Below are 27,347 nucleotides of genomic sequence, written 5' to 3'. Positions count from 1 at the left end.
ATAACCAAACTAATAGAGGTGAATTTGGGATGCAAAGTGAATCATTATTTGAACTAAGCGTCCCCAAACACTACACAGAACATTAAAAAATGTTCCTTTTCTTTAGACTTTAAATAACTTTCATGAAATTAAGAGACAAAATGGGCTTTAGGGATCACATAATCCAGAAATGTCTTAACCTGAGGACCATAGGAAACCTGAAATGGCATGCAGAGTCATAGGAATCTGTGTGTGCCTTGTTCTGGACACAAGGTCCGCAGTTTTCCTCAGATACTTATAGAGATTTATGAATTATAAAAGGTTAAGAAGCACTGGTCCCCCTGGTAGTTCCCAACTGGAAGCGATATTGCCCTTCTCCCAGGGACATTGGCAATGTCTGGAAACATTTTGGTTGCCATAACTGGGGGTGCTACTGGCATTTAGTGGGCAGAAGCCAGGGATGTTGTTCAACATCCTGCAATGCAGAGAACAGTCCCCACAGTAAAGAATTCTTTGGTTCAGAATATCATTAGTGCCAAGGTTAAGAAATCTCGGTCCACTCCCACCTTTCACGTTTCAGAAGACAAATCTAAGGTCCAAACAAGTAAACCAACCTGATCAAGATCAGATAGGTAGTTAGTGACAGAGCTGGGATGTGAGCCCTGGTCTTTTGACCCCCTACCAACTTGGAGAGAACTCAACGTAATTCCTACAGTTCAGTAAGTATCAATGGAGTGCCTCTCCTTTTTGAATAAACATGGTTAAAAAAGAAAAGAAAAGGAATATAAAACAGACACTCGGCCCTCAAGGAGCCTACCATTAGTAGGAGAAACAACTCGTGCACAACACATTTAGATAACAGTATATCATATATATAATAAAGTAAGTTAAGAAAACTAAGAAAGTACTCAGAAAGGGGTCGAGAAGAAGAAATACATTTTAGAGCCATCGTCTTCCTTCCTTCCTTTTTTTTTTTTTTTTTAAGTAAACTCTCCGTGCACCATGGGGCTCAAACTCACAAGCCCAAGATCAAGAGTGGCATGCCAACTGAGCCACCCAGACGCCCCTTTGAGAGCCATTTTGGAGGAAACCTCAGCAAGTCCTGATGTTAGGGAGGGCCATAGGGAACTAAAGAGATGGTAGAGTTAACTAACTAATGAGGCTCTAAGCCCGAATATGTGAATTGGTCAGATAGCTCTTGTACTGTTCTTGCAGCCTGACAATTAAAAATTTGAATGACGATACCCTTTGACCCAGCAATTCTACTGCCATCAATTTATCCTACAGAAATAGTTACACCAGTGTTAGGAGATAAAATGAGTAAAAATGTGTCTTACAGCATTGCTCATGATGGAGGAAAACAGCAACAACTAAAACGCCTGTCTATTGGGGACTGGTTAAATTCACTGTGTTAAATCCACACAAGAGAATTCTATAAAGATGTTGTGAAAATTGAAGTAGATGGATATGTATTTGCCCGAAAGGTGTCCCACTGTATTGTTTAGTGCAAGGCCAGTGGCAAAAAGAGGGTGAATACTTTGATCCCATTTTTATAAAATAACAACGTGTTAATATACACATAGGAAAGGAATGTGAAAGAATGCATATAAAGGTGTTAAAGGTGGCGATCTTGGGGTGCCTAATGGCTCAGTCAGTTTTTAAGCATCTGGCTCCTGATTTTAGTTCAGGTCATGATCTCACAGTCATGAGATAAAGCCCTGTGTCCAGCTCCATGCTGACAGCACAGAGCCTACTTGGGATTCTCTGTCTCTGTCTCTGTGTCTCTCTGTCTCTCTGTCTCTCTCTCCCCCCACCTGCCCTCCCCCCCTCAAAAATAAATAGATAAACTTTAAAAAAAGGTGGTGATCTCTTGGGAGGGGGATTATAGGGACCTTTTCTGTCATGTTTGAATTTTGAGAAGCAGACATTACTTTTACAAGGAGAGAAAATAAATATTTATTTCAATCTGCCTTACTTCGGATGGACGAAGAGGGGGCTTTCTCCCCCTTGCATGCCACTTTTCCATAAGAGTTCACACATATATTTCTGGTCTGTAATCTAATAAAAGTTGTCCAAATTCTATCAAGGAGCGATTAAGAGACAACTCACCATTAAGACTCCAAAATGGGTGAGGTGGTCACACTGACAGATTGTGCGATTTACGTCTGTTTCCTTTACTTTACAGCCTGACGAGTTCCATCCACCTTGCCCATCTGCAGGAGACAGAAGGGAATTTCAAAGCAATTTTGTTTTTCTCAGAAATGTTTAACTTTTCATTATGGGCACCTTCCGAGCGTGTGTTATAATTAGTATTCTTTGTTAAGAGAATAAGATAGAGGTATAGTTGAACATTGAAATGAAATTAAGTCTAATAGGTGAAATTGACTTTTTGGGAACTTCATGCATGGCATACCCTCTTTGGCTCTCACTTCTGGTTCTGGCACAGGAACTTCTACAGATTCCTGCCAGAGATGAGGACAGACTCTAATCACGAACAACAGTTATGCCACCATGCTGGAGTGACAGAGTAAGAACTGTTTTCTTAAGTAGCACAAATAGAAAACAGGTAGATCTAGAACTTTTTGAAGGACATGAGCTATGGAATATGGGCTGACATTTTGGCCTGCTTGGTGGCCCCAGAATAGACATCTGAAACAACCAGTTCAAGCCAGATCATGGTCTGTCACTCCTTAGGGCCAATTAGAGTCTCTGGTTTACTTGACACTTGCCTAGTTTCTCACTCCTGAGCTTATTTAGGGGTTTTAAAACCAACCCTCGCACCTCCATAACCTGTAGATCTCAGATACTAGGCCAGATCTAGAGTAAAACGTCCAGTATAGCACTAGACCAGAGAGGTTATCATAAAATAGGCAGCTAAGTGTCATTAAAATTTGTCCATCCAGGGTAACTCCATAGATTCCAGAGGTTCTGGATCCATGGACAGAGGGTGGGGGGCAAAGGGTGACCCGGGAGAAGTCTGGCAACTGGCACTGGTGAGCATGCGGATTAACTTACTGAGGCTGTGGGGGGTCAAGGCTCATCATTTTACAAGAATCTTATCCTGGGAGACTTGGAGAAGATCAGGAAAGGACATGCTATCCCTGTTGTAGGAAAGGACTGGTAGTCCCACATCCCAGGGAGTCAAGCCGGAGGAGAATTTCCTTTTTCTCCCAGAATTTCAGAGAGACTGAAAAGGGAAAAGTTCCCAGGCAGAGGGGCACATAGTCATTCTTGGCATTCCAGGGAAAATGGATTCTGGGTGGGAATACTTTGAGATTTGGCAATATCCCTGGAGATTCCAAGGGAGAAGGCAAGCCTAGGAGGAGGCCCTTTAGCAATCCCCAAGCCCAATTCCTTCTCTTACTGTCCCCAACGACTCATACCTAGCCAAACAGGAAGGGCCATTTGAGACCCCCCAAGAAGTCTTACCCCCTCAATGAAAAGATAAAAAGATTGGGGCCCCAAGAGAGTCAATGGACTACCCAAGGTCACACAGTCCGTCGAGAAGAGATGAGGGGAATAAAGAAGATAGTAGATGTTGCAAATCTTCATGGGAAAACACAGATGAAAAGCCAGGTGTTCGTTTCTCAACTTGCTTCAAACAGCTCAAGGCCACTCTGCACCCGGTCTTCCAATTTTCCTTATTCCCGAGCTATATGATTTTTTTCTAATCCCCCAAATAAGTCTCTTATCAAGAAGAAAGGGCTTCTTTTTTTAACCTCCCATGCCCTAACTAGGTGTAAAACTAATATTCGTATCTTGGTCCGTCAGAGTTCTCTGTAGGGTCTGGTAAGACAGCACGGTTCCAAGTCATCCAACGGCCAACTAGAAAAATGGTCAGGGGCAAAGTCGCACTGAGAGCCGAAAACAAAGCTTGCTAAGAAAAATACTTACCGTTACTCCCAAAGTCCCAAAACGCACAGTGAACTTGATCATAATTCTGGAAAAAAAAAAAAGACAAATCGGAGGTAAACATCTTTCCTTGTGATACTTTCCCCATGATGACAACTACAACTACACACAAGAAACATGTTTCTTCTTCATGTTTTTTTCAAACAGTAGAGACACACATACTTAGATCATTCGCTAGTTGGTTTTAAGACTAACCCCAGGTGACTTGGGGTTTACAAGTGAGAAAATGGCATGTTACCGAACGATGGTCTGGTGTGTGCCCTTTAAAATATTTGGTAAAGAGGAGTAATCAGAGCTTCTTCCAGATGTGCATCTGCCCTTATTTCATGGACCTTCCTCACAGCATGGCTCTCAAAGCCAGTCTTCCCTCCCGCCTCACAGGAAGAAAAAGAGACTGTCTCCTGCCCCTAAGCTGAAGGAGACGTCAACTTGTCAACACTTGCCGAAGGGGGAAAAAAAAAGAGCAGCAAGAAGGAGCTGAACATATTGATGAAGTACAAAATGAAATAGACAGACTTATGCATGAGCCAGTGAGGACATTTTGAAAGTACAACAGGAATATAACAAATTCTGCCAACCATTTTTTCAGAAAAGGTTGGAATTGATCGCCAAAATCCCAGGTTTGGGGGTAACAGCATTTGTCAACCATCCACAGTGTCTGCACTGCCTGGGGAGGAGGGTGAAGAGACCCTGCATTATTTTTTTTTTAATGTTTTTAAGTAGGCTTCACACCCAGCATGGGGCTTCAACTCACAACCTGGAGATCAAGACCTGAAGCTGAGATCAAGAGTTGGACACTTAACTGAGCCACCCAGGTGCCCCGGAAGGGGGGCTGCATTATCTGACAAGAGTTGAAGTGACAGAATTTGGAGATATTCAATCAGGTTACAGAATAGATTTTTACTGTGATGAAAACCCTTACTTCAAAACTAAAATTCTTTCCACAGAATTTCATCAGGACAAGAATGGCATTCCCTCTTCCAAGTCCACTGAAATCAAGTGGAAATCCAGAGAGGATCTGATGAAATGTTCCAGTCAAACACAGGATAGAGCCAGTAGGAAGAGACAGCGTGAGGCATCAGAGAGCTTCTTCACCTGCTTTACTGACCATTCTGATGCAGATGAGTTTGGAGGGGTCACCAAAGCCAGTATTTGGCCAGATCTGTGACAGCGCTATTTCGTTCCCAAAACGGATGATGAAGGAGGAGGAGGGGAGGACGAAGATGATGATGATGAAAATGAAGGAGGATTGGAAGATATTGATGAAGGGGGTGACGATGAAGGTGAGGAAGCCGAACGTGACGATGAGGGGGAGGAAGGAGAGGAGGAGGAGGAAGGAAAAGCTGACTAATGGAACACACGTGGATTCCAACCTTTCTTTGTCTCTGAGAAATTTCCTCGTCCCTGAGAGCAAGTAGCTCTCTTTCTTTTCCCCCTCCTCTTGTGCTCATTCACCCTGTTTTTTGAAGCCTCTTTTCTCCCCTTTTATATCATGGTTCTCAACTTATTGTGGGGGGGAAATACCTTGAGCATCATACAGTGGGAAAATAATCTCTAGCCTTTTCTGTTCCAAATGAACTTTTATCCCTTCCTGTCTCAACAAAACTTGATGGAGTCAACACCACCGTGCTCTGTGGGAAAACAGAAAAACTTTCTGCCCCCCTAGTTCCGCTGGAGTCCGGAGGGTGCTAGCCCCTGGGTAGGAGGACATATAATTCTAGCTTTTTCCCTACTTTCTCTGTATATTGGGCTCAGAGATTGCAGTGTTCCTATGGGAATATGAACAGTGAGCATTACCAACGTGTACCTGTCCACTTTCTCTTGTTTAAAACAAGCAAAAAACCTTTAAAAAATGGGGTTATAGAAGGTCAGCAGGGGCGCCTGGCTGGCTCAGTCAGTTAAGCGTCCGACTCTTGATTTCGGCTGAGGTTGTGATCTCATGGTTTGTGAGATCGAGCCCTGTGTTGGGCTCTGCACTGACAGCGCAGAGCCTGCTTGGGATTCTCTCTCTCCCTCTCTCTCTCTCTTCCCCTTCCCTGCTCATGCTCTATCTCTCAAAATCAAGAATTTTTTTTTTTTTTAAATAGAAGGTCAGCCAAGGGTTGGGTTTGAGATGTTTGGGTGGGGTAAGTGGGCATTCTGACAACATAGCTTCTCCTCTGGCATGTTTAGTTGTGATGTTTAACGGACATCCTTGCAGTTGAAGATGACACTTTGATAAAATGACATTCTCTCCTAATAATGACTTGAGCCCAGCCACTCAATGGGAGAATCAGCAGAACCTGTAGGATCATATTTGGAATTGACATGCGTTATTGTAATTTTGTTCCTATTGATGTCTAAATTTTCTTTTTGTTTCACTGGAAAGGAACGATGATGCTCAATTTGTTAAAAGTGTACTAGTGGCTTTGTTACAGTAAAACTAAACATGTACACACACACACACACACTATATATATATATATATATATATATATATATATATATATATATGGTAACACAAGAATTTGTCACACTCTCCTGGTGCAAGACCCAGGAGGAGCCTCTGGATGGTCAATGCAGGTCTGATGTGGGGTAGGTGTTCCTGATGGGACTTTGGAATTTGGAGCTCACAGCTGAGATCAAGCCTTATGGATACCAAGTTGAGCTGCATGCTTATTAGACCCAGCGGGCATTGCTGGGGCCTCACCAGCTCCTAGAATGTCCAGGGAACTGGAGACAATGAGAAATTGGTTATTGGTGGATGCCTGGAGAGCTGGGGCCCCTGCTGGAATTGAGAGCTCTTACCCATCTAACATGTTCCATTTGGTATCTGTTTTTTATTACTTCCCTCTCCCACTCTTCCTTCTTCCCCTCTAGAATTAAGACCTGTGAAAAATATGCTGTGCCATATGGTCTTCTAGATTGGGAATAAAGGAAACTATTAAGACTTCACACTGGACATACATTAACATCAAAGAATGGAATAGTAGTTCATTCTTATACTACAGCTAAATTTGATCATTTAGTAATATATACCGTATGTTATGCCATATGACTATGGCTTTAATCCTTTGGTGATAATTAATACATATTTTGATGCTCTCCATGGCAATTCAAAAGGATAAAAATGTCCAATTATTTTAAATTGCTTGCCTCACTCAAAAACAAATGGAATTAAATATCATTTAGTGTGATGGGACAACTGAAAGACCCACCCGCCCTAGTCAGTCCTCTCTGCCGATCTGTCATAGTGCTAGGAGCCCACCATTACTTAGTTATCCCCTGAAGCTATGGCATTATTTCTAGAAGGCCTCCATTACTTAGTTATCCCCTGAAGCTATGGCATTATTTCTAGAAGGCCTCCATTACTTAGTTATCTCCTGAAGCTATGGCATTATTTCTAGAAGGCCTCCATTACAACACATCTCTACTATCTGGAATGGGACGATCTTCATTGAGTCTTAGAATCACATATGTTAAGTAGCCAATTGTGTTTAACAAGAAATTCACGAGGGGTTCTGAGGCCTTTCTATTCCGAGGTGAAAATGGGTATGTTACCTGGTTTCCTCCAACATGCTGCAGAGAAATAACCACTGGGTCAGCCAAGTTTTGAACTGATGTATGTGAAACGCTGGCACTCACCACAAAGGTAGTTAATGCTTTAGTGACATTTTTGGTCTGTAGATGAAACATATAAGGGAGAGGGGTTCAGGTCCTAAATTTCCAATTTCTTGCCTGTTAATCGACTCAGAATTATTAATGCATGGCACTAGGTACAGAAATATAGAAAAGAAATTCACAAGCTGAGGAGAAATCTTTATTTTTTATTTATTTTTTAATTTTTTAAAGATTTTATTTGTTTTCAGAGTAAACTCTGCCCCCAACATTGGGCTCAAACTCACGACCCCAAGGCCCAGAGTCGCGTGCTCTAATGACTGAGCCGGCCGGGTGCCCCTGAGAAGAAATTTTTAGACGTCATTTAGCTCACCTCCTGTCTTCACATAAGGTCTCAATTTTACCCAGCTAAAACAATTCACTAATCCCAGCTACATACCCAAATATCTATTAAAAAAAAAAGCATTGGCTTTGTTAATATTTTGTTGTTACCTGCAACTCAGTAGCGCACTAGGAACAAAGTGAAACTATTCCCGACTTTGATAACTCTCTGAACCCTGACACTTGGGGCACTTTCAGAAGATGCCACATTTCTGAGCCCTGAAGCCACTGAGAACTGGCTGATTGTGAACACAGCCTGGGGCTCTGCTAGGAAGCTACTCATTTCATGTTCCTGCCCGGCTGTGTTCATCCGAAACCAGCCTAGTGGTTCAATGCTCCCTTCCCAGAGGAATTCCCCCGGGGCAGCATGAGGTAGAGGTGGACCTACAGCACAATATGGTGGCAAGGGCCCTGGCTGACAGTCACAAGACCAAGTGCTAGCCCAAGCCCTCTTGTTCCTTGAAAGCCTCTTCCCCTCTCTGTTACACTGGTAACAGGAAGAAAAGTGGACCAGGCGATACCTAAGAACCCTCTCAATTTAGTCTAAGACATACAGTTTTCTGTAATGGAGATGCCAAAAGAGGGGCAACACACAGAGACCCAGGACTTAATTAACCTGTCCTCAGGTTTTATTTTCCTTTCCTACTAAATGGCGGCCATGCGGGAAAAGGAGCTAAATCATTTCTCACTCTTCCACTCTTTGGTTCTAGGCTCAAGTTTTACCAGTTTCACTTCTGAACCTTTTAGAGAAGTTGTTCCCTCTGCCCAAAGCACTCCTCCATCCTTCTCCCTGCCCCCTTTCATCTCCTAGCTTCTACTCAACCTCGGGTTTCAGCCAACACCTCTGTAGGCCTTTCCTGATCTCCCAGACAAGGGTAGGTGTTCTCTTCTATGCTCCCAGAGCCCCTGTGCCATATTGTACTTGCCTAATGCTCCGTCCTTCTCCTAGAGAACTGCCACTAGTGGAGGAGGAGGTGTGTGTTTTCCAAGAGGGGTGTCTTAGCAACAATTTTTTTTAATATATGAAATTTATTGTCAAATTGGTTTTCATACAACCCCCAGTGCTCATCCCAACAGGTGCCCTCCTCAATACCCATCACCCACCCTCCCCTCCCTCCCACCCCCCATCAACCCTCAGTTTGTTCTCAGTTTTTAAGAGTCTCTTATGCTTTGGCTCTCTCCCACTCTAACCTCTTTTGTTTTTTTTTCCTTCCCCTCCCCCATGGGTTCCTGTTAAGTTTCTCAGGATCCACGTAAGAGGGAACACATATGGTATCTGTCTTTCTCTGACTGACTTATTTCACTTAGCATCACACTCTCCAGTTCCATCCACGTTGCTACAAAGGGCCATATTTCATTCTTTCTCATTGCCACGTAGTACTCCATTGTGTATATAAACCACAATTTCTTTATCCACTCATCAGTTGATGGACATTTAGGCTCTTTCCATCATTTGGCTATTGTTGAGAGTGCTGCTATAAACATTGGGGTACAAGTGCCCCTATCTTAGCAACAATTTTTAAAGTAATATGGTGTAATGGCAGTTAAGATTTTGATCAAAAGATGTTAGAGGAAGCTGCATCAAAGCAAGGCCATGAGACTCGGGACCCGGGGGAAAGGGAGCTAGAGGCTGGCATCTCTTCTAAGTAGCCCCCCCAACAATCAGGGGCACAGGCCCCTGGCTCAGGTCATCCCCTTCAAAGTTAGAATCTTTAGGCTTCTGTTCTCCCATCGGACTGTAAGCTCTGTGAGGGCAGGCACCATGTCCCTCTTGCTTGCTGTTGTATCCCCAGCATCCAGCACCACACAAGACACACAGTAGGAATTTGATAAATGTTTGCTGACCGAATAATAATTGTGTGACCAAATGAATACACTGTGTCATCTCTAGCAGGTCCCTTCCCCTCAATACCCTCATTGGTAAAAGGAGATGCGCCACTGTGAGTTACAAGGGCCCTTCCAGTTCTGAAAGTGATGGCACCATGACGTCTGTCGGCTAATTTTGGCAAAGATCTTTAATCCCCTTCAACGGAAGGTGTCAGTGAATAAAAATTACTGATTAGGGGTGGAATCTATGCAACATAAATTTATCTTCTGTTCTATGAGACAAACACAGCCCTCTACAGAAAGGAGAGAAATTAAGACAAAAATGATGGCATGTCAGATGATACAGGGAAATTTCAAGCTTACCAAAAGGGTCGGAGTGCTATGAGCCGCATTCTTAATTTTTATTAAAGTCTTTGTTCATTAACTCTCTTGTCTCAGACCTAACCAGTTTTTTTCCTTGTTTTTTAAAGATAAGCCTTAATAAATATGTATCTACTGAAAACATGTTGGGTACCTAGCCCTGTGCTAGGATCCACGAAAATAAAACATGTCTGACCCATGACATATGCCGCAATCTACTTAGGGAAACCAGACCAGAAACTAGATGGAGGTGTCAGACAAGAATGCAAGCAGGGGGTGAGGAGGAAAGCAGGGGCTCACGAACTCCAGGCAGGCTTTCTGGGTGGGATTTGAGCTAAATCCACAAGAACAAATAGGATTTAGATAGAAAGAAATGGGAGCCACTAGAGAATTCCAAGAGAACAGAACACCCTACAGATGTAGCTGGAGACGATGTATTATATTTGAGTTGGTATGTGGTATGGGTATGTGGTATATTTAAGCTGGCCCAGTACAATCTCCCTGCAATGACTCTGTGAATATTTGACCATTATAAATTCATTCCTTTGGATAGCCTCTCTAGGAAATGAAAACATACTTGACTGTTAATGTATGGATCTCTTAAATACTTGAACTTTGGAGTCAGACAGCCTGGATTGGATTACTAGTTATGCCACTTCCTAGCTGTGTGACCTTGAGCAAAATCACTTAGCCTCTTTGTTTTAGTCCATCCAAGCTGTTAGAACAAAATACCAGACCGAGCGGCTTATCAACAACAGAAACTTGTTTGTCACAGCTGTCGAGATTGGAAGTCCAAGAGCAGGGTGCCTACATGGTCACGTTCTGGTGAAGGCTTGCTTTCTGGTTGCTAGATGGCATCTTCTTGCTGGGCCCTCACATGATGGAAGAGTCAAGCAAGCCTCTTGCATAAGATAACTGATCCCATTATGACGGCTGCACCCTCAGGACCTCATCCCCTCCCAAAGGCTCCACCTCCTAATACCATCATCTTGGGGGTTAGGGTGTTAACGCGTGAATTCTGGGGGACACAGCATTCAGACCACAGCACTCTTTGGGTCAAGGTTTCTCATAAGCAAATGAGATAATAAAGTGTGAATGTTAACAGTTAATAGTGATCATCAACTATTTCGTGCCAGCTCTGGGTGCTGTCTTCCCAACAGCTAGATGGGGCAGAGTGGGCCAAACAAATGCACCTGTTGTTAGACTGAGCCCCCCAAACAGGCCAATAATGATAGCAACGCATAGTTGACTTTAAATTCTGCCGGTCTGGCCCCAGAATCTGTGCTCATAACCACCACATCGTACTGCCTCTCTGTTTTAATGACGGGTGGGACAGGAGCCCTCAGAAAAGGTTCTGTGGAGGGGGTAGGAAGGAGCAAAAAGTGCTTGAAGGCAAGGGTCTCGCTGGACACCACTCAGCTGCGAATAAATTGGCCCCAAAGAGTGGGCATGTGAGGCTTTGAGGAGCCAGGGGAGATTCGGGGGCAAAGCACAGGCCAGCTGAAGCAGCATTGCAGCAGGAGAACTTGCTGTTCTTTTCTGGTTTGAAAACATCTTGAGGCCTCTGTTCGGTCACCAGATAATCCTTAAGGTTCCTTCCAAAACTGAGAGGCTGTGAAAATTAAACACTGTGGAACATCATTAAAGAAGATGTTGATTCATTCTGAGGGCCAGGGTTTGTGCCAGGAGACTCACAGAATAAATCAGAGAGCGTATTCTAAAATAAACAGAACATCATGAAAATAGCAAGAGTTCATAATTACAATGAGTCACCGTATGTCACCTCGTGACAGTTACCAGAGGCAAGAACTTACCTTAAAGAGTGAAGTTTGGCCAAAAAAATTAAACAAGATGGTGTGTAAGCTGCTAAGAGGAATTCTCTCCCTCAGTGATTTAGGCAAATATATGGAAGCCAAAATCCTTCCCAGAGGGACTTCACCCAGATAAATCTGCCAAGACAAGCCAGAAATAGAAACTGGAATCATCACTCATGAACCTGAAGCCCTCCCGACCTCCCACCCCAGCCACAGCCACAACCCTGGAGGACCCCGCTGTGAGGCGGAAGGGTGGGAACGAGTTCTACAAGCTATCCTTTTATGCATGGACACAAGCACACACACAAGCTCTCTCTCTCTCTCTCTCTCTCTCTCTCAGATCACAGGGAAAGACATGACCAGGGTGCACACAGACACACACACACACACACACACACACACACACACACACACCTTTTTTCTTTCCCAACTTATCTCTGACTTTCTCTCCTTCTGATCTACTTCCACCTGGGTATGCACAGAGGTGGAAAGGGGAATGATGAATCAGGTGATTTGCCTGATTTATTGCTGAGAATCAAAAAGCCTTTGAAAGCAGGCCCTCTTTGCCCATACATTTCTGAGAGGGAAAAAAAAAAAAAAACCAGAACAAAAACCAACACAATAGGAGCATTAGGCACTTGCCCCAAATGTCACTGGGCGATGCTTTTGTTAAAAAGCAAGGCAGAGAAGTGAGGCATTAGGCCTTAGGAATTCTTCTAGGGGCTCACTATTAGAAGAATTTGCTGATTTGATTTGGTAATAGTATTTTATAAGTACTAGACCATTTTTGAGAGTGAAAAGAACCTTTACCAATCAACTGGGACCACAATTGGTAAACCTGGACAATCCCAGGCAAACTAGGGTATATGGGCACCCTTACATGAATTTGCTCATTTAATACCTTTATCAGCTCTGAAATATATGTTGTATTATGATATCAAGAGGTTCAGGGAGATTAAATTACTTGTCTAGGGTCACACAGCTGGGATGTAATTGAATGAAGATATTTGTCATTTGGGCCTACATTTTCCCCATTATCCATGCTGCCTGTCAAGGAACTATTATCTAGCTAGCTGTATCATGGGGACATGAGAGTTTATAATATTTCTAAAAATTATTTGTGAACCCCAAAGCCATACGGTTCTTCTCCCGCACAAATGAACTCTGCTAGGGCAATGAAGTACCATGGAGAAGTTATGATTTAGCTTCAATGTGTAAGCAGTTTGGTACCCGGAATGTGCTTGAGGCTGGTTGATTTGTTTCTCCACCAAAGTCTATAATAGAAAGCCCCGTATGTAGCCCAGATACAACGGAAGTCAACTTCTGCCTCCGGCGTAGGTGAGTAGCTCGGAATGGACTCGACCCCCCTGCACATAACTATACAAAATAACCACGACTCGAAAGCACTGGAAAATGAACAAAAGCAGGCAGATTCTGGACAAGAGTAGACACGTGGAAAAAGGTAACATTACAAAGTGAGTTAGTTACCTGTTTTTACAGCTCTTAACCTGATGGCAAGGTGAAACTAATGCTGTGAACACCACTCAAAATTCTGATAGAAAACTCGCGGTCTTGGCGGCACGAAGAATCATAAAACAAAGCCCAGGGTAACCCCAGTCTGTCACTGGAAGGTCGGCGCGGGGGCTGGGGTGAATCACGGAAAGGAGAAAGCTAGAGAAGAAGAGCCAAAATCCTGAGTATAAACTCTGCCTGGCCTCTGAACCACTAATGTACAGGACGGACTCCAATGAAGAATAAAGGAACTTAACTGAGATTTATGCTGCCATCCCAAAGATGGAATCCACAGTTCAATTCCAACTGAGTTATTTGCCTGGTATAAAAAAAAGTCAATAGTTTTCTGAAGAATATACTAGAAGCCAGAATCTCCATTATATAACATTCACAGTACCCAGGACATAATTCACAATTACCCCACGTGTGAAGGAAGAATGAATGTGACCCACTTTCTCTCTCTTTTTTTTTAAAGTAGGTTCCACACTGGGTGTGAGCCCAACATGGGGCTTGAACTCAGGGCCCTGAGATCAAGACCTGAGCTGCTATCAAGTGCCAGATGCTCTAATGACTGAGCCACCCAGGTGCTCCCAAATATCACCCATTTTCAAGTGAAAAGACAATCAATGGAGATCAAACTGGAGATGACCCAGATGTTGGAGTCAGGAGACAAGGATTCTTAAGCACCTCATGTAACTATGCTCAGGTATTTAAAAGAAAATATACTTGCAATTAATCCAACAACAAGAAATAAAAGCAGAGAAACAAGCAAAAGAAGGGACAAAATGGAAACTCTAGAACCAAAAATACAATAGCAAAAATGTTTTAATTGCACTGGATGGGTTTAAGAGTAACATGAAGATGATAGAGGTCACTGGACTGGAAGAGAAATCAGAAGTTATACTATCAGAAAAATAGATAGTAAAATGATTAAAAACATGAACTTAACCTCAGGGACCTGTGGGGTGACATCCAAAAATCTTACATACATGTAATTGGAGTCCCAAAAGGAGAGGAGAAAGAGAACAGTGAAGAGGTAATATTTAAAGAGATAATGATGGAAATTTCCCCAAATTTGATAAATTTACAGATTCAAGACATAAATTTACAGATTCAAGAATCTCAGAAAACCTCAAGCAGGATAAATGCAAAGAAAAACACACTCACACACATAAGACCAAACTGTGAAAAAACAAAGAAAATATTGAAAGCAACCAGCGAAAAATGACCTTTTATACATCAGATACAGAGAAACAAAAATTCAAATGATTACTGACTTCTGATCAGAAAATGTGGAATCCAGAAGAGAGTAGACTATGTTCAAAATGCTAGGGGGAAAATGCTGCCAAGGGAATCCAGAATTCTATGGTAAACAAAAATATCCTTCAAGAATAAAGGCAAAATAGAGTCATTTTCAGATAAACTAAAACCAAGAAAATTCATCACCATCAGACCTGTACTACAAGAAATACTAAACAAATTTCCTTAAAGGGGTGCCTGGGTGGCTCAGTCGCTTAGGCGGCCGACTTCGGCTCAGGTCATGATCTCGCGGTCCATGAGTTCGAGCCCCGCGTCGGGCTCTGTGCTGACAGCTCAGAGCCTGGAGCCTGTTTCGGATTCTGTGTCTCCCTCTCTCTGACCCTCCCCCGTTCGTGCTCTGTCTCTCTCTGTCTCAAAAATAAATAAACGTTAAAAAAAAAATTTAACAAGATTAAAAAAAAAATTTCCTTAATTTGAAGGGGAAATGTTACCAAATGGAACTCTGACCTTCAGGTAAGAACGAAGAGCATTGAAAATTATAAATATATACATAAATATTAAAGACTATTTTTTTCTCTCGATTGCATAAGACTCTTTAAAGCAATAATTATAACACTGTCTTGTGGAGTTTCTGATCCACTTAGATATAATTATATGACAACTATAACATAAAAGACAGAGGTGTAAATGGATATGGATGGTCAAAGTGTTTTACATGAAGTAGTACAATATCTCCTCTAAGTATATTGCAAAATATAAAGATGCATATTGTAATTTCTAGAGCAACCATCACAAAAATAATGCAAACAGATATAACTAAAAAGTCAGTAAAAAATGAAAATTCAGTTGTAATACATATTAAAAAATTAACAAAAAAGCATCAGGAAAAGAGGACCAAAAACCAAAGGGACAGATAGAAAATAAAATAAAATGGTAATCCTAGATCCAACCAGATCAAACATTACATTAAATGTTAAAGGACTACACACTCCATTTAAAAGGCAGATATTTTCAGGATGGATAAAAAACGTGAAACACAAGCTGTATGCTATCAACAAGAAGCACACTTTTTTTTTTTGAAGTGCACTTTGAATATGAAGAAATAGAAAATAAGTGGGTGTAAAAACAAATGTATATGGAATAGTAAGCATGAAAAAACTGCAATGACTATATTCAAATCAGATAAAATAGACCATAAGACAAAGAACATTACCAGAAACAAGTAAGATTAGAGTTATTATGGGGAAGACACAACAACACAAATGGATATTATATTTATGTCATATTATAACAGAGCCCCAAAATAAGTAAGGCAACATTTGACACAGCTAAAGGGAGAAAGAGAGAATTTCACAGAGTCAGAGATTTTAACACCCCTCTAAATTAGGAAACAGCTAGTAAAAAAATCAGTAAAGACACAGATGGCCTAAACAACATTATCGACCACCTTGAGGTCTGATATTTAAAGTACAACATATGCAACAAGTAGAACACACCAAGTGTTTCAAGTGTGTGAAACAAGTCCCAACAAATTTAAATGGATTGAAATTATCCCAAGTACACTCTGTGACCCATACGAAATAAACAAGAAATCAAAAACAACAATATGTGTTGGGTGTTCCCCAAATATTTGGGACTTAAAGAATGCACTCCTGAATAATCCACGCATCAAAGAAGAAAGTAGGAAATATTTTGAACTGACTGCTCATGAAAATACAACATATCAAAATTTGCAGACTGCAGCTAAACAGTGCTTAGAGAGATATTTATAGCTTTTTATGATTTACTAGAAAAGAAGTACCTAAAATCAATGGCCTATGGATCCACCTTAAGAAACTAGATAAAGGAGAGCAAAATAAACACAAAATAAGTACGTGAAAGGAAATACTAAAGATAAGAGCAGATAGTAACAAAATAAAAACACTCAATAAAGAAAATTAACAAAGCCAAAAGTTGGTTCTTAAAAAGGATCAACAAAATTGAAAAATCTCTGGCTATATTGACCAAGAAAAAAAGAACAAGAAAAGAAATCAACACTATCAAGAATTAAAGAGGCATTATTACAATAGATAAGAGATTGACAAATTGGTCAGCAGGTCAATCCTACCTATGGCTTGTTTTCATATATCTCAAGCTAAGAATGGCTTTTACGTTTCATTTTTAAAAGAATGTGAGGAAGGAAAGGAAAGGAAAGGAAAGGAAAGGAAAGGAAAGGAAAGGGGGGAGAGAGAGAGAGAAAGAGAGGAAGGGAGGAAGGGAGGAAGAAAAAGAGAGAAAGAAAATAAAAATTTCATCAGAGACCACCTGTGACTTACAAAGCCTAAAATATTTACTGCCTTTTACAGAAAAACTTTGCTAACCATCCCTATAAATTCTATAGACATTAAGAAATAGGAAAAGGGAACCTGGGTGGCTCAGTCCATTAAGCGTCCAACTCTTGACTTCAGCTCAGGTTATGAGTTCGTGAGTTCAGCTCAACTCATAGTTTGTGAGCTCCAGCCCTGCAATGGGCTCTGTACTGACAGTGCAAAGCCAGCTTGGGATTCTATCTCTCCTCTCTCTGTGTCCCTCTTCTGCTCGTGCACGTGCTCTCTCTCTCTCCTTTCTCTCTCTCTCTCTCTCTGTCTGTCTCTCTCTTTCTCAAAATGAATAAACATTAAAAAAAGAAATAGGAAATACTATGAACAACTATTGTCAACAAGCTTCACGAGTTAGATGAAATAAATTCTTAGAAATATATAAGTAACCGAAACACACAAGATGAATCAAAACATATAAATGGCTCTATATCCATTAAATTCATTGGGTTTGCTATCAAAATACTTCCCACACAGAAATTCCAGATCCATAGAGTTTCCTAGTGAACCCTATCAAGCATTTGATGAAGGAATAACACCAACGTTACAAATACTTTCCAAAAGTAGAACAGGGACTATTTCCCAACTCACTGTTAGAAAGTTGGCACAACCCTAATCTAACTAAATAAATAAAAATAGAATTAAAAAATTAGAAAATAAAAAAATAATTAGAAATAAAATATTATTTTAAAAATGAGAAAAAATCCCAGACCAACATCCTTCATGAACATAAACACAAAAATACTTAAAATATAAGTTGAAAACAGCCGTATATAAAAAATGATAATACATTGTGACCAGTAGCTTTTCTTCCAGGAATACGAGATTGGTTTAACATCCTAAAATCAATGTAATCCACCATATTAGAAGAATAAAGGAGAAAAGCCAAACAATTATTTCAAGAGGTACAGAAAAAACATTTGACAAAATTCAACAACCATTCACAATAAAATTTTTCAGCAATCTAGGAACAGAAGGTAACTTCCTCAATCAAATAAAGGGGATCTAAAAACAAAACAAAACAAAAACATGGCTAACATCAGAGTAATGGTAAAACAGTGAACACATTTCTTCTGATATCAGGAACAAGACAAGGATGTCAATTTAACCATTTCAATCCAACATTTTATTGGAAGCACTAAAATCAAAAGAAAGGAATAAAAGGAATAAAAATCAATAAGGAAAACATTAAACTGTTTCTATTGCCAGATGACATTACAAAGAATGTCCTAAGGAATCTCTATAGCAGGCACCTGGGTGGCTTGGATGGTCAAGCATCTGACAGTGGTTCAGGTCATGATCTTACAATTCATGAGTTCAAGCCCCTCACTGGGCTGTCTGCTGTCAGCACGGAGCCCACTTCAGATCCTCTGTCCCCCCCTCTCTCTCTGCCCCTCCCCGACTTGCACTCTCTGTCTCTCTCAAAATAAACTTAAAAAAAAAAAAAACCACAAATACTTTTTAAAAAAGGAATCTCTAAAACAACTGCTACAGCTAACATGTGAGTTTAGCAAGTTCATAGGATAGAAAACTAGAGACAGATAGATAGATAGATAGATGGATACAGAGAGTATCAACTTTATTTTTGTATACTTGCAGCAAATAATTAGAAAATTAAATTTTAAAAAATCCCATTTGCAACAGCATCAGAAGACATAAAATATTTAGGAATAAACCTAACAAAAGACATATGAAACTACTCCACTTAAAAATACAAAACATTGGGGCACCTAGGTGGCTCAGTTGGTTAAGCATCCAACTCTTGATATCAGCTCAGGTCTTGATCTCAGGGTCAGGAATTCAAGCCCCATGTTGGGTTCCATGCTGGGTTTGAAGCCTACTTAAAAAACAAACAAACAAACAAACAAACAAAAAACCCAAAACTATAAAACATTGTGATACTGCTCTGTTTAAAACTAGAAAGCATAAATTTATTCCTAAATATTTTATGTTTTCTGGTGTTGTTGCAAGTGGAATTTTTTAAATTTAATTTTCTAATTATTTGCTGCAAGTATATAAAAACAGTTGACATTCTATGTCTATCTCTATTTATCATCTAGGAGGGCACTTGTGATGAGCACCAGATACTGTATGAAAGTGTTGAATCACTATATTATACACCTGAACCTAATATGACACTGTATGTTAACTAACCGGAATGAAAATAAAAACTTAAAATAATAAATAAATAAATAAACAAACCACAAAACATTGTTGAGGGAAATTAAAATCGACCTGAGTAAATGTTCTTGGATGAGAAGACTCAATATTATTAAGAAATCAATTCTCCCCAAAATTGATCAACAGCATTGAGGCCATCTCAGTCACTCTCAACACTTTTTTTTTTTTTTTTTTGGTACAAATTGATAAGCACCTTCGAAAATTCATACGGACACAGGAAAGGCCTAGAATAACCAAAGCTATCTTGAAAAAGAACAAAGTTGAAGGACTCACACTACCCTGAAGTTGAAGGATTTCAAGACTACAGGAATCAAGACAGTGTGATAATGGCATAAGAATCCATAAAAAAATTAAAGGAACAGAATCGAACGCTCAGAAATAGACCCACATCTGCATGAGTATTCGATTTTTTTTTTTTTTTTTTTGGTCAAAGATGCCAAAGCAAGCCAATGGGGAAAGAAAAGTCTTCAATAAATGGCAATGGAATAACTGGGTATCTATATGGACCAAAATGACCTCCAAACCATATGCTACACCACACCTTCTCACACCACACATAAAACTTAATTCAATGGGGTTTATAGTCCTAACCATTAAAGCTACAACCATAAATCTCTTAAAGGAAAGCATGGGAGAATATCTTCATGACCTGCCGGCAGGCAAAGATTTCTTAGACAAGTCACAGGGTGTTGCTCATAAAAGAAAACAACTGATAAGTTATACCTCATCAACGTTAAAATTTATCCTCATCAAAAGACATCACTGAGGAAATGAATAGGCAAGCCACAGAGAAAACATTTTCAAGACATGTATCTGATAAATGCCTCGTATCCAGAATATACAAAAAATATTTACGACTCAATAAGAAGACAGACAACCCAAGTTAAAAAGGGGCAAACGATTTTAACAGATACGTCACCAAAGAAGATACCCAAATGGCCAATACAAAATTGAAAAATCAAACTAGTGTGACACTGCATATCAACTGTCGTTCAATTTTTAAAAAATGAAACAATCACTCCACAATCCACTTAGGAGCCAGCATGATAGGTTCTTACAAATTTAAACTTATCACTCCTAGGTATTCACTCTAGATACATGAAAACATATGTCGACACAAAGACTTTTACATGAATGTTCAATGAAGGATTTATTGTTCATAATAGCCCCGAACTGGAAACAATCCCAACATCCATCAACAGGAGAACAATGTTTGGTATGTCCATACAGTGGAACATTATACAGCAATAAAAAAGGACAAACTATAGAAACAAAAAAAAAGCTATATGAAAGAAGTCTTATATAAGAGAAAACATATTATATGATTCCATTTATATAAAGTTCCAGAACAGGCAAAACTAGGGTGGAAAAATACCAGAACGGTGGCTGCCAGTGGATGTAGTAGCTACAGGGATTGACTGGGAAGGAGCAGGAGGGGAATTTGAGGGATGACAGCAATGTTCTATATCTTGATATGGGTTTGGAGTTACACAGATGCACACTTCTGTTAGAATTCAGCAAATGTATACTTAGAATTTGTGTATTTCCCCATAAGTAAGTTTTATAATTTTTCAACCTGTATATATTTTTTAAAAAATGGTGCCCTCCCAAATTGTCTTGAGCAAGGGTTGACAGCCTGTGGCCTGAGGTGGTGTGGTGCGGTGGAAAGGGCCCAGGCTTTAAATTTTTTTTAATGTTTATTTATTTTTTGACAGAGAGAGAGAGAGAGAGAGAGAGAGCGCGCGCGCGCGCGTGCAAGTGGGGGAGGGGCAGAGAGAAAGGGAGACACAGAATCCGAAGCAGGCTCCAGGCTCCGAGCTGTCAGCACAGAGCCCGACGCGGGGCTTGAACTCACGAACCACGAGATCATGACCTGAGCCTAAGTCGGATGCTTAACCGACTGAGCCACCCAGGTGCCCCGAAAGGGCCCAGAATTTAAAGCCAAACAGACATAAGTTTGAACCCTGGCTTGGCCATTAGGTTGTGTGTCCTTGGGCAAGTTACTTAACTGCTCTGTTTCCTCATCTGTACAGACAGTAGCATAGTGCCCCAACATATAAGTACTCCATAAATAGTAGCTAATAATAAAATAACATGTGAGATGATTTCGGGTCATGGGGCCAAAGATGGCGTCATCGCACATCTCGTGGACACCGTCCCAACCAAGATATTCATCTACTAAGGGTTCTATCTGAATCTTCCCTGGGATATGTGTACTTCCATAAGGTCCTCTGAAGACTAAGACCTTTAAAAAAAACAAAAAGGATCCCCTCTCCCTCCCAAGGAGTAAATGAACGAAGACTTGGAACAGTGCTTGCCTGATTGGCTCTCAGTTCCCCGAACTGTACTCACCTCAGGGTCTGCGCCTTCGTTGTAGGAGCGAATGCTGAAGGCCATGCCTTCAAATGTGTGGTCTACCCGCAGGATGGCCAAAGCCAGGCTGGCTGCTGTCAGATTTGCTGTCCTCCCAAAAAACTCCATCTTGTGACCAGCACGCTCAATTATCCTCAGAATTCTGCAAGGAACCACAAGTAGAGAAGAGCATTACTACCTCTTTAATATAAAACCCATTCTCCTTACAGGATTTCCTCAATGTAAGACCTTTCCTTCAGTTTTAATCTCTGTTTTTTACATTGTTTAGGAATTACTGAATAAAAGCACCGGTACGGTGCCTCCTACAAGACTTGGTTACTGATCAGCCATAAGGTAGAGGGAGGTAACTAGTATTATTCTCAAGCTTTTTGCTTGAGCACTGGGTGGATGCATTTTATAGAAATTGGGGGAGCCCCGGGGCTGGGAAAATAGATTGGAGGCTTGGTTTGGGGTAGCTATTTATTTGAAAAGCTGCTACGATTAACATTGAGTTAGAATTTGCCATGCATTCCTTCACAATTGGGACGTGAGTGTGATGACCCCCTTGCATCACACAAACACGGCTTTGGATGCATAGCTACCTGACCTTGAAAACTGGTGATAACTGCATACAAAGGAATGAATTATAAATATTGTGAATATCATGCAATAATTTATTTTACCGAAATATTAGTACTTACTCATTTCTCACTTCACGCAGATCAGATGCTGAATTGTTTTGCTTTCCCAAAACAGCACTGATTATTTGTAGTATCATCTGGGTTAGATTCATACTTATCTCATGACATTGTGAAATGTCAGATACTTTAGAAACAATAATCTTTGTCTCGTCTTCATCCAGAGTGGGGGATTCATTTATTAAGTTTAAAATGTGCTGTGCAGCATCACCTGCATTCTCTGGGGAAAGAAAATCGAAATGTAAAACCTGCATCACTTCGTTTTGGGAAATGCCGGTCTGCTTCCTTCCCTTTCAAAAGTAAAGGCAGTGAGGATGCCTGTGGTGGCTCAGTTGGTTATGCGTCCAGCTCTTGATTTCAGCCCAGGTCATGGTCTCACGGTTCGTGAGTTCGAGCCCTGAGTCAGGCTCTGTGTTGACAGCGTGGGGCCTGCTTCAGATTTTCTGTCTCCCTCTCTCTCTGCCCCTCCCGCACTCGTGCGTGCGCACATGCACTCTCTCTCTCAAAATAAACAAACATTTTTTTTTTAAATTAAAGGCAGTGAAATAGAAATACATACCAAGGCAGCAAAATTTACAGTAAATAAAATGCTGGACCTCAATTTCTTTTTTTTTTTTAACGTTTATTTATTTTTGAGACAGAGAGAGACAGAGCATGAACAGGGGAGGGTCAGAGAGAGAGGGAGACACAGAATCTGAAACAGGCTCCAGGCTCTGATCAGTCAGCACAGAGCCTGACGCGGGGCTCGAACTCACGGACCCCGAGATCGTGACCTGAGCCGAAGTCGGACGCTTAACCGACTGAGCCACCCAGGCAGCCTGGACCTCAATTTCTATAACAGACGGAGTCCCAGCAAGTAGCACAGAAGTCAAGTTTTTATTCATTAAATCCTTTTTAAAATACACCAGGGAAACCTTTTTGGCACTGAAGATTAGCTCGCAATTAGATTCTAATTAAGTTAAGACTTTGAGTATTGGATTGAGTTAAGTAGATCCCACCTGTACTAAAATATCAGCAAACACTCTCAGTCTGTGTTTTCATAATCAAAGATGGCAATGATATTTTTTCTGTCAAGAACCAGCAAGCACAGGAAAAAAGCAACTATGGACCAATATATAGTAAAGAGCAACTTAATTTAGATTTTTTTTAAAGGGTAAGAACAGTAGATATTAATTCGCCCACTTTTTTCTTCACTTTTTATTATGGAAATTTTCAAACACGCACAAAAGTAGAAAGAATAGTATAATGACTCCCCATGTACCTCATGAATCACCTAGCTTCAACAAGTGTCAATGAAGAGCTAATCTTAGTTTATCTACACTCTCACCCACCTTCCTCAACCCCAGATTATTTTAGAGCAAATCCCAGAAATATCATTGCATCCGTAAATACTTCAGTATGCATCTCTAAAACCAAAGACCTGTTTGTCATAACCATAATGCCAGTATTTGTTAAACAAATACAACACAAATTAGATTTTCGTTCAATATAACCCCTATAAAGCTGAGCTCCTTGTGGTGCCCTGCTAGTTTAAACTCCCGTTTAAGTCCAATAACCAAAATATAATGGAAAACAATCGAAACATACAATCCCTTGAGAGAAGTCCGGAGAGAGATTACACTCATAACGCTTAACCCAGTTTACACTGCAAATAACCAAGTCTGTTGGGGAAGACAAATTAGCAAAAACACCACCCTCTCTCTCTCTCTCTTTCTCTCTCTGCCTCTCTCCCTCTCTCTCTGCAAACAACTCTCTGTCCTTGTCAATGTAAATTAAGCAATCTTTCCCGAGATTCTCTCAATTTCCACCCTGGCCCCCCCCCCCCCCTTAACCATTACCACAATCTGCCCAACAATGGAGGTGGCAGAAAGGGGGAGCTTGAACAAGGTTGTAATTACTTCTAAATTAATATTTTGTCCTTGTCACATCTATCTTCTGGTCTGTTAAAGAAACTTGAGAAAATAATAAGACTGAGATGGGGGAAACGTACGATGTGCTCATTCACAGATTTTTCTATTGCTCTTAGTAAATTTTCAGGCTTTTGTTGTAACTGGGATAGCCAGTGCCGCCTACCCAGAGTCATTCTTTGGGCCTCAGTGGCGTGACTTCAGTCCATGCAGTCCCTGCTGTCACAGAAGGAAAATAAACAACTGGCCAATGGGAGACTGACTACACTGTGGAAAGCAATCACAGGCTTTTCACCTAGAGTCATCCAGTTTTTAAGTCAAATGCAGGACACATCACACTCTTTGCGTAAAAAATGCTAAGTCCTCGAGCGAAAGCAGTGGAAGGAATCCTCCCTTGTTTGTTGTAAAATAAATCGGTCTAGGGGGCCTGGGGGCTCAGTCGGTTGAGCGTCCGACATCGGCTCAGGTCACGATCTCACGGACTGTGGGTTCGAGCCCTGCGTCGGGCTCTGAGCTGTCAGCTCAGAGCTTGGAGCCTGCTTCGGATTCTGTGTCTCCCTCTCTCTCTGCCCTCCCCCCGCTCATTCTCTCTCTCTCTCTCTCAAAAATAAATAAACATTAAAAATTTAAAAAAAATTTTAAATACATGGATCCCCCCTTGCTTGAAGTAGTTACAACTAATCTGACAGTAATTGCGCAATCAAAACGGTAATATATCTGTTATTTATTGAGCAATTTCTACAAGCCGGTATTGTTGTCTGCAACTGCATTACAAGCCACCCCAAATGGAACGACTTAAAACAATTCATCATTATCCCTCATGGTTCTGTGTGTTGACCAGTTTCAGCTCAGTGGTTCTCATTTAGGGGCTCTCATGCGGGTGCTATGAGATGACAGCTGGAACCAGAGTCATCTGGAGACTGGACGTGACTGCAAGTCCAAGATGGCTCACTCTCATGGACTGGCCAGTTGGGGCTGTTGAACTGGTCAGTTGGGGCTTTGTCCTTTGGCGGTCACTTGAGGCTGTTCCCGACACGGCCTCTCCCAGTGGCTTAGGCTCAGTGGTATGCTGGATCCAGCTGGTATCAACTTGTCAGAACTAATTGTTAAATTTTCGGGAGTTTTGTGAGCTGGTTAAACACAGCCATTATGAACAATTAAACTACAGAAACTTTTATGAAATCAATCATATTAAAAACAGTGGTGATACTCAAAACTCATCACTTCCCAATTACTTTCCTACACGTCAATAATCTGTGCTTCGGTGTTTATTTTTACCTACTGTCTCCGTGTTGCACATCTCTTACCAACTTCGTGTTCAGTAATTGCATGTTGCAGTTTATATTCAGCCATCAGAGAGTATTTACATCAAGGAAATCGGCGAATGCTACCAAAGCACCTTTTGGGGCAGAGCGGGTTGTTACACGTTTTCCAGCACACCACTGTTTGGGCTTCTTACTGCACGGTGTCTGGGTTCTGAGAGGACGGATCCCAAATCACAGTGTGCAAGAGAAAGGAAGCAGGGATTTCCAGTCCCCTTAAAAGTGAGTCCTGTGATTGGCACAGCATCACTACTGCCAAATTCTGCTGGGCTAAGTAGTCACGAGGCAGTCCAGAAGTGGGGCGCCAGGGTGGCTCAGTCGGTTAAGCATTCAACTTCGGCTCAGGTCATGATCTCGCGGTCCGTGGGTTCGAGCCCCGCGTCGGGCTCTAGGCTGACAGCTCAGAGCCCGGAGCCTGCTTCAGATTCTGTGTCTCCCTCTCTCTCTGTCGGCACCTCCCCCTCTCTCACTCTGTCTCTCTCAGAAGTAAACATTAAAAAAAAAAAAAAGGCAGTCTCAAAGCAACTCCCAGTTGACAAGGAGGGAACGAATCGATGGTGGACATTTTGGAAACGAGATCCCACAAGGCATTAGACATACGCTTTCCAATTTAATCCTCACAACAGCCCTGTGTGGTGGGTACTAATTCCCTGTATACAGATTAAGACATTACGACACAAAGTTCTAACCCAGAGTTTGGTCCAGTGCTGTTTGATTCCAAAGCTAGTGCTTTTCAACATCACTTTCTACCACAGCATCCGCGCCTTTGTCCCTCTTCTCCACGGTTTGGGGGTTGGAACAGCTGTTCACTGCAGTTCTTCTCTCTGACATCCTGGGAATTATATTGTTCTCTCTCCACCACGCACTATCCTGTCCTCACAGAGGATGGACGCACACACAGGACACACTTCATTAGAGTGTGACACATCTTCAGTACCTTGGGGGTAACAAAAACCGGGCCAAGCAAAGAACCCACAGACTTCCGAAATAACGGTACCTTTTCTAACTCTGTGATATTGAGGGGTGACATGACACGAGCATTGAACGGGGGGAACTGACAAGGTTTTCTCCAACCAAGACATCTAATGCTTGTCAGCAAGATAGAAAGCTAAAGAAACATTATTTCAGCGTGAGTGCATTTTCTTTCCTTTACATTGTACTCATTTTTTTTAATGAAGCGCTTCATTTACAAGGAAAAGTATTCCTCCAAAGCTAATAAATTTGATAATTTATTCTCCCTTATATATATTACAGCACCACTCAACTCTTCTCATCCTCTGCAGGTTTTTTTTTTTTTTTTAGTAAAGTGACTTCTGACAGTTAATTTTCTAAAGATCCCAACCCAATGCAATGCTTTTCTTTCTTTCTTTCTTTCTTTCTTTCTTTCTTTCTTTCTTTCTTTCTTTCTTTCAATGCAGGGCTTTTCTCATTGTTGTGGTTGTTTAACATTTTCTCCTATGGAGAAAATTCTATTAGCATGTCTAAGAAAAATGTGTCGCTCAGAGGAGGGAGGTCAGCATGAAGTACAAACCTCCCTACCTCGCCACCCACGCACTTCAAGCCGCAGCCCTCTCTATTGCCCTGACTCACCATTTCAGACATCGACACCATCAGAGCTGTGCTTACCATTCTAACTCTTCTAGATATTCCTTGGCAAGGATCTCAAATTTCCAAGGCAGACAAGTCTGAGGCGTTCAATTGCCTCAAGGCAATTCTCTGGCTCCCCTATAAGGCACTGGGATGCCTGTGCCTTCATTTTCATCTAGGTGTTCTGGGACGCACCCCCTCCCCCTTCACACAGTAGAGCTCTGCCGATGGGAAAACTTGTGCATGCCTCAAAACCCCCGATAAGGAGAGACAGGGCTTTAAGAATAGTACCGTAAGGAGA

The 27,347-nt window shown here is 41.3% G+C and overlaps 1 protein-coding gene and 1 pseudogene across 1 annotated transcript in view; one reads left to right on the top strand and one right to left on the bottom strand.

Annotated features, from left to right (window-relative positions):
- Window positions 1-27,347, bottom strand: part of ADGRG4 (adhesion G protein-coupled receptor G4) — an 89,286-nt gene that overhangs the window by 22,202 nt on the left and 39,737 nt on the right. The window contains 6 exon segments of the mRNA XM_042973976.1: window positions 2,089-2,192; window positions 3,874-3,919; window positions 7,432-7,551; window positions 11,871-12,005; window positions 21,533-21,695; window positions 22,234-22,450. Of these exon segments, the coding sequence (XP_042829910.1) occupies window positions 2,089-2,192; window positions 3,874-3,919; window positions 7,432-7,551; window positions 11,871-12,005; window positions 21,533-21,695; window positions 22,234-22,450 (785 nt within the window).
- On the top strand, window positions 4,197-5,242 carry LOC102971682 (annotated as a pseudogene).

This window comes from Panthera tigris, chromosome X (assembly GCF_018350195.1).
Source record: "Panthera tigris isolate Pti1 chromosome X, P.tigris_Pti1_mat1.1, whole genome shotgun sequence".
In the NCBI taxonomy this organism is placed as follows: domain Eukaryota; kingdom Metazoa; phylum Chordata; class Mammalia; order Carnivora; family Felidae; genus Panthera; species Panthera tigris.
The sequence above is the reverse complement of the archived record's forward strand: the minus strand, read 5'-3'. Positions and strand labels throughout refer to the sequence as shown.